The sequence below is a fragment of the Asparagus officinalis genome, chromosome 1 (genome assembly GCF_001876935.1).
Source record: "Asparagus officinalis chromosome 1, Aspof.V1, whole genome shotgun sequence".
In the NCBI taxonomy this organism is placed as follows: domain Eukaryota; kingdom Viridiplantae; phylum Streptophyta; class Magnoliopsida; order Asparagales; family Asparagaceae; genus Asparagus; species Asparagus officinalis.
Genome location: NC_033794.1, coordinates 130,303,817 through 130,312,162, shown reverse-complemented (window position 1 = coordinate 130,312,162; position 8,346 = coordinate 130,303,817). Strand labels below are relative to the sequence as shown.

Here is an 8,346-nt window from a genome sequence, read left to right as displayed (position 1 = left end):
CCATTTCCTAAACTAAGACAAACTATTTGAGTTAGATATCCTTGTAGCGTCAATGCTGGGCGGATGCACATTTCCCGACTGGTGTCATAAATGCTCAATCTCATGAAAACATACCAACAACCCTTTACCTATAGAAATATATATAAGTTATTACTGTAAATGCTTTGTGGATTTGAGCAAATGTTTCATTAAACTTTAATTTTGTCTTTTAAGTTTACATCTATTAGACTATAATATTATAATTTTTAATCTTTACTATAATTTCTGAGCTTTGATTTAATGTAATATTATAGATTTTTGATATGATACTTGAGCGTTGTAGTTTTGATGTAGAGGCGTAACTCTCATGAATAGGGGACTAAATAGCAATTTAGATGATATGAGGGACCCATTTAAAAATATAAAAATCGCAACGTACCGATACCTGAAAAGCATTTTCTCTCTCCTCTATCCTTTCTCTCTCTATTGAGTAACGGAGACACGAAGCTCTCTGATTGGGCGCTGCGCGTGCGATCCGACGAATATCTGTAGGTAATAAACCAAAATAGTTACAGTAATTCCAATTTCTTTTTTTTTAAACTGAAAAAAAAAATTGAATTTTGCAGGTTTTTTTCCCTTGCCTTTTAACAGTCAAATCAGCTACCCATCTCAGTGGACCTCAGCGAATCCTTGTCCCCAAAGCGGTTTCGGGGAAAATTTGTGATTTTGCGATCTGGGTATCTCTCCATTTATTCTGTTAATCTCTTTTTAGTTCAAATTTCGTAAAATTTCTACGATTTTAGAAGGTTTTTTTTGTTGTTTTAGCATTATTTTGATGGGTTTTTTAAGAAATTTCTGACGCATTGTTTGGATTTCTTTGTCCACGAAAACTACAGTGCGATTAGATGACATTTTGATATATTTACCATTAATGAATAATACAACTCTGAGCTGTTACAGAGCTGATCTTCATCTAGGGCTTTCTTTAAGACTTACCCATGTCACTTTTTCCCCCCCTTGAATGGTAAGCTAAGCTAAGGGATTACTGTAGATGGTGATATTTGTGGTTAAATTTGTTCTGTGGAGTTCTAATTAGATTGATAGTTACTCCTTTAGCTTTACCATTTTAATTGCAGTCACTTGTAGTTCTCTGGTTCTACTAATGGATAGCAAAAGCCTTCAAGCTTTCACAATCAGTGGGCTGAGCTGTTCTTTGTGTCTCTGAGTGCGGTGCAATAAATGGATGCTTACTGATCCAGCTTCTGTTATTGAATTTCATTTTTGATGTATAGTTTCCAGCACCCAGTTCTTGAAGTTTTTGCATATAAAATGGGGCTAGCTCAGATTTTCTTCATCAGGGTTAACCTTGAATATTTCAGGATGAGCCATTGGATTAGTCATTGTTTGGTTAGTCCTAAAGTAATTGCTGGCAATTTGGTTATTAGATCAAGTGGGTTGGAGTTGAGTGTATATATATTCAAAAGGACACATTGAGTGAATCTGTGGTATATAATATTCTAGATGTGCAGAGAGATTTAATAGATCACATGGACATAAACTGTCAATTGTTAAGAGCGTGGCAGGACCAAGAGCATTTATTGAAGTTCCATGTGAAATGGCCATAGAGGAGGCATGGCCCAAATTTTGAGAGCACACTTTGTAACTTATTTCATCAAAAGCACAACATATGGTGCTTGAGATTGTACAAGCTAAAACTAGAGTTACAAAAACCATCACATGCATTTGAGTTTTGAGTTTTGACTTATGCGTTGATTCTACTAGCAATTTACATCATTTGATTATACACAGTTCACATATATCCCTAGTTTAGCCACAAACAATACCTCTATATAAATCATGATGTTCCCCAACAAGGAGTCCAAGATTAGTTTTCACACTCTTGAGGAGCTGATTCCTGAAGTTTGTCACGAAGATTAAGGTTTAAAGATGATACATCTGATCCTTCATAATGGGTAGTTTCAGCTTCCGATTCATATTCTTGCTTGCCATACTTATAGTCTGCGATTTATCAAACTTAAAGATAAAGGATATATAATTTGTTAGATTGGCCATTACAAAGTTTCTTCCACAATGAGGTATTGGCTTCTGGACTACTTATCTTGCGTACATACATTTTTTGCATCTTTGGCTTCTTAATTACATGTGTGCTTCAGGACTGGAAAGAAGTGTCTGTAAGCCTTCATAATTGGATCTTCCTTTCTCTGTCTAGGGGTTTGCATGAAGTTATGCACTTAATTCAATTCTCTTCAACTCTTCAAATACCCACATTATTATTTTCTTTCTGAAGTAAATCGACCATGTGAAAAGAGCACTGGTTTTACAAATTGGTACAATAAGGTCTTTCGAAGTTATAGGCAGACAATTTTAGTATCTATCTTAATAACATATATTTTTTTCCTTCTAGATATCTTGTACGTTCAGCAACAAGTCCTACAACTGAGAGATAATGCAGAATGCTTTTAAGATGGAAATATGTAATTGTTCCTTCGGCTGTTCATATTTTGTACTCCAAAACTTGCATTTATAAATTCTTCTATCTGCGCTTTCCATAACCTGGTGATTCCCTTTCATGTCTTTGGCCATGACAATATACAGACAGTGCTATATAATTAGCAATGGGGAAATAGGAGAAAGACATGGTTAGAGGAGACGAGGGGTGCTATTCAAGTTGTGGAGCTTACATATGTATGCAAATATGAATTATGGAAGGAGCTGGAGATAAAGTGCATTCTTCTTTTTAGTATTAAAAGAAAACTCAAAATGTTCAATATGCATTCATTCTTCGCATTGGATGGATATGGAAATCACGAACTGCAAGAAAATTTGTTCTCCAAATTTTGCCAATGTTTCAAACTTGTGACAATTGATTCCAAAGCTTAGGAATGAGCTCAACCTGAATCAGTTGTAGTCTTTGTGAATTATCATTTATCATCAACTTTTTGATGATGAGATGATGGTATCTCTTCATTGTTTAATAATAAAAAGACTAGTCAATTGTCACTAAAGAGACATCAATATTGATTATCATTAAATAGACATGGACAGTCATTATCATTAAAGAGACATTACTATTGATGGTTGGGTGATTATACTAAACTGTTTGTGTAACTTCTTAACCTTTCCTTGGAGTTGTGCTTTCCCTCAATCCGAAATCCTTACCAGTTGTGCATCCACAAATCTTTCAGGGGCTCAGTCAAGTGCTTTAGTAATTCTGCCTACATACTCGCTTGAATGTTCTTCTACTTTGGAAAATCCTTGAGATCCTATCACTTGGCTTCGAGATTGTCTCTATCATTTGAAGACTGGCTACTATACAACTCAAACCAGGGATGATTAGATGATGATTCATACCTTAACACCAAAATTATTTAACTGTCTAAAAGCTAAAAATCATACATTCCTTTAATCCTTGCGTGGCAATTGGAGCTAAAATGTGTGACTTTCAATTCATTAGTATTTTGATTGTCAGAGGTCATGTCGGACAACAAATTCCATATCAGATGACAGATATCAAGGATATTTAGTAGACATCTGAGTGTCATATTGGATAATTTATACATATCATATATGCCCAAATAAAATCTACACATATGAAAATGTCAGACCATGTAAATATATATGTTGCGGGGGGGGGGGGGGGGTGGCGGTTATAAGAGGCTAAGGAAGAGTACAACACTTAAAAGCAGTCGAGCGAGAGGCAGCGACCGATCAAGAAAGAGGAGAGGCTTACCTGTTGCTACATTGAGTTGAGGGTGAAGTGGTAACAGGTAGTCAATAGTGAAGAGAATTAAAATTCAAAAAAAGGTGACAGGAAGTGTTGAGGCTTAATTGAGCTCTAAGTGCCCCATTCCAAGGGTTGTAGAATCTGGGTTCCACATGACTCGCTTCATAAATTAATTTCCCTTTGTATTGTACCTAATGAATAACAACAAACATGGCTAACACGTTCACATAAAGCCTGAAGTTAGTTGTTAACTGCGAGTGAAACTGAATGAGCAGTACTTTTGTTATTTTCTTTGCTGGATGGACGCTTACATAAAGCCTCAAGTTAGTTGTTAAGCACGGGTGAAACTGAATGAGTCATACTTTTGTTATTTTCTTTGTTGGATGGGATTTATATTTTTAATCATACATGACCTGCAAGACCATAGCTCATTCTAATGCACAACTGATACTATTAACCCTTTCTTTGCACAGATAATGAAAAATGTATCAACCAAAACCTGTTTCCAGTCTAGGCCCGAATCACGGAAATTCACTTGCTCGGGACTCACAATTAGAACTGAGTGACAACATGATGAGTCCTAACAGTGGGTCCCCCAACACCAATAACCCTAATATGGCATCGAGGCAGCGCTTGAGGTGGACACATGAGCTTCATGAACGGTTTGTTGATGCTGTGACTCAGCTTGGTGGACCAGACAGTGAGTATATCCTGTTTCGACCTTACTGTTTAAAATTGATGTTTAAGATATCATGATTATGTGTTAAGTGATTTATCTATAAATTTTCAGGTAAAAAAGTCGCCAGTGTAATAATCCTTTCCATATTATACTTTTTTCCGAGGATAGAATTATTGACAATAATGCTAACAGGCTGGGTTTATCATTTTTGAGACCCCATCCTTTTCCTCAAAAAAAAAAAAAGAATTATTGACAATACATGTTTGCCTAGTATAGTTTTTATTATGTAAGGAATTTGATTAAGCTGAAAACCCCAATCATAGAACAAAGCTCGTGACCGTTGCTATTCCTATCACTTAACGTACTTTCCTATAAGAGGTAAAGATGCACTGAAATCCTTTATGCCAAAGTTCTTATTGGGCTAAATGACTCCTTAAAGTTCTTATTAGGCTAAATGAATCCTTTCTTTTCACTCAAATCCATTGAGGGTAGTCTCCCATACCAAATTGTCATCTGTCATTATCTTCAAGACAAGATGCAGTTATTGAAGCTTATTTTTATGTAAGAATGTAAACTGTGTTATCAAATTTGAATTCTACTTAAAATTTTCCTAATATATCTAATTAACTTTATGCAGAGGATAGTGAAAATGTTTATAGCCTTTTTAGTTGGGAAGGTGCTTTGTCAGCAATTTGCTTCCTGCATGTATTTAATTTTCTCATTTCAACTGGAAACTCCTACTGTAATCCTTTTATTAAGCCAAATTTTATCAAGTATAGAGATAGATATTTTTAGTTCCAAGTTACAGCCTATATAATCTTGACTAGGTAACATGTGCCTAGCATTTACCTTGCTTATAGTTTGTTTATAAAAAGGAAATATGGTGTCCAAAATATACACAGTGGCATATTCTGCTTCATTTGGCTTTCACATTATCACTAATTAAAAAAATGTTCCCATGATACAGGAGCTACACCTAAAGGCGTCCTCAGAGTCATGGGTGTGCAAGGATTAACTATATACCATGTCAAGAGTCACTTGCAGGTACCGGCTTCCTATCTCTTGTCTTTCTCCTTCATCATTTCGTTAATCTTGCTTTTCATTTAATTATCTAAGTCTATCTCTATGGTGTTTCTAGAAATATCGTCTTGCAAAATACATACCAGAGTCTTCGTCCGATGGTAATTGTTTCAGTACTTTATGATTAGAAACTCATCTGGCATTTCCTTGTAGATTCTGAAGCATATTTCTTTGTACCCAAAGCTATAGCATAACCCGTCCTTTGATGAATCGTGATTGTTGTGCCATCATTTTAGGTTCAAAAGGTGAAAAGAAAGATCCTGGAGACATGATTTCTGGAATTGAAAACTCCTCGTAAGTATGATATATTTGAGTGCATTTTTTGATACAAATAAGCACTTCGGAAGTAAACTTGAGAGTGTGGAAAGTAAAAAAAAAAGTCTGTATTTTCACACTCGTTATATTATAACTCCAAACTTAGACCACCAAAGACTAAAAATGTAATTACATAAAACCTAACCTAAGCGTTACGCGTCATGCTGAATAGATCTAAGTTGCTACCAAGCTTTCTAAATAGGCACCACTTGTTGCTACACCAAAATAATCTTGTTTAGTATTTCACATTTCATCGTTATGTGATGGCAAATTGTTTAGGTTTATGGTCTGGGATTTTTTGAACCCAACTAATTTCAACAGAATATTGAACGTTTTGATTTTCTCTTATTTACGTTTATAATAGATCGGTATTGATACTACTAGCGACGTTATATTATTTAGTTGTTTCTGATTTTATCCATCATTTCATCGCCACCACCACTAAACTACTACCAACTTTCTAGGATATGAAGCTGTTGACAAAAAAGTTAATTTTGAGGGGGGAAAAGAAATAATGGGAAGGATTCAAACTCATGACTTATAGGATGCGATACTTTGACCCCACATAAGCAAAAACAACCAAACTATGAAGTTGACAAAATCAATCTGGACCACTAGCCCCATGCATGCAAGGTCACATTACAGGGTTGAAATGACAAAGAACAAGCATATGAGGCCTAGATGGTCACACACACACAAGATGTTTATTTTGTTTGAGAAACTAGTTTAATTTGTATTTTGTGCAGACAATAGATTGTTTTATCATATACATGAAATTAACTGAAAGACGGGGTTATCCACATGTATTATGCAATCAAGTCAACTAACGGTTTAAAGTTTACGGAACAATTTGGTACAGGAATTAAGTGGGGAAGCACTTTCTGATCTCTCTCTCTGTCTCTCTCTCGCTCTCTCTCGCTCTCACTTTCTCACATATTCTTATTTCGTGATGAGTTACGGCGACATTGCATACTAGTATACTACTATTTCTTTTCTGTGTAGGGGGATGCAAATAACTGAAGCATTGAAACTGCAGATGGAGGTGCAAAAGAGACTGCAGGAACAACTGGAGGCAAGTTTCTATTTGATTTATGTTTCTTTTACATTTTATTAATAGTTAAGCCTCATGGTCAATCTTATCAAATAAAGCAGTAATTAGCTATCCCAACATATCTTTGTATGGATCGTTTAACAATTAGCCTAAGTAAATGAAGAAAACAAAGCTTCTTTGTGTTCCACATTGAAATTTCAATAAAGTGCAAAGTTCAACTGCATTAATACAGAAGTCGCATGAAGATAGCGTGGAAGTTGGGTATGTTAATCTGCATGTTTGAAGAGGCTAGTAGAAATGAAATAAAACTTATTAGAATAGGAGATGTTATTTTGGACATCCACAAATTGAGCAGTGAGTAGGTCAAACATCTTGGAGTAATTAATTTGAAAAATCGGGTCACTGGAAGATCCAAACAAGCGAGAAGAAAGATTTTGCTAAGAAACCAGGCTTCCAAAGATACTTAAAAATTTCAATTTTAGGATATGAAAGAAGTGGATATTGAAAGCTTTATACTTGTTCAATTAGCTTAAGTGGAAAAACAAGCTACTTAGACTAAAAATTAGGCCCCCCAAACATCCCCAAATTGCTTTCTTAAAGCTAATAACAAAGTTAGGGGTATAACTGTACAAGTGACTACACCGCCAAAGTACATGAGGTGTATCATCATTTAACCCTTTGTTTTTATTATCTCTTACATGCATTCTGACATAGCTCTACCTCAAAAAATTTCAAACAGGTCCAAAGACAGCTGCAACTAAGAATAGAAGCTCAAGGCAAGTACCTCAAGAAAATCATCGAAGAACAACAGCGTCTAAGTGGCACTCTCACTGAAACTCCTGACAGAAACACCACTCCCGCCCCAATATCTGACCCCTCGACTCCCGCCCCAATCTCCGAATCTCCCATCCAAGAAAAACCCACTTCTGCTACTGCCATCTTCAAGAATGAATCCTTCACATCTCATCATGAGCCATTAACTCCAGATTCTACTGCTAGAAATGGCTCATCATGTGAGAGCACAATGCATGAAAGACCTATAAAGAGGCAGCGGAGCAATGGAAAGGGCGATTTGGTTCTTGGACATCATATACTTGAGTCAAGCTCTGGCTCGGATTTCCAGCAACCTTCCTATGATGATTGATTATGACTTATGCTTAGAGGAGATGCTTGTTCTGTTTAGAGATGTATAATTTATAAGCATTTGATGCTTGTAAAATGTTAACCATTGTTAGGAGCATCAATGTGTTGTAACATGATTAAGATTTTAAGAGTGTCTTTATTGTAGCATTTTAATATTCGGTGAACTTGAGCAATGTGAACTTGGCCTTGATGGTTGAAGTTCAGTAAAACTATGAGATGTATAATTTTATAAGCCTTTGATGCTATGATAATTGATTATAGCATTTGAGCAATGTTACGCTTAGGGGAAATGCTTGTTTTATTTAGAGTTGTATAATTGATAAGCATTTAACGCCCGCTGAATGTTACTTATTT

The 8,346-nt window shown here is 35.6% G+C and overlaps 1 protein-coding gene across 4 annotated transcripts; it reads left to right on the top strand.

Moving 5' to 3' along the window:
* LOC109851359 (myb family transcription factor PHL7-like) lies at positions 465-8,224 on the top strand. Of its 4 annotated transcripts, none has more exons than XM_020421472.1 (8): positions 465-531; positions 606-716; positions 4,198-4,424; positions 5,371-5,447; positions 5,542-5,584; positions 5,720-5,777; positions 6,801-6,870; positions 7,589-8,224. In XM_020421472.1, exons 3-8 carry the CDS (start codon positions 4,208-4,210, stop codon positions 7,991-7,993), a joined length of 870 nt encoding a protein of 289 aa, XP_020277061.1. In that variant the 5' UTR covers positions 465-531; positions 606-716; positions 4,198-4,207; the 3' UTR covers positions 7,994-8,224. The 4 variants fall into 4 exon arrangements, with proteins under 4 accessions (XP_020277061.1, XP_020277141.1, XP_020277288.1 ...); XM_020421552.1 differs by having other exon boundaries at positions 471-527; XM_020421699.1 differs by lacking the exons at positions 465-531; positions 606-716 and adding an exon at positions 766-785.

Bases quoted from the DNA above. Each gene is read 5' to 3' on its own strand.
- LOC109851359 (XM_020421472.1), top strand. From the start codon at position 4,208: ATGTATCAACCAAAACCTGTTTCCAGTCTAGGCCCGAATCACGGAAAT. The intron at 4,425-5,370 runs GTGAGTATATCC...CCCATGATACAG, and splicing joins TCAGCTTGGTGGACCAGACA to GAGCTACACCTAAAGGCGTC. The intron at 5,448-5,541 runs GTACCGGCTTCC...TGGTGTTTCTAG, and splicing joins ATGTCAAGAGTCACTTGCAG to AAATATCGTCTTGCAAAATA.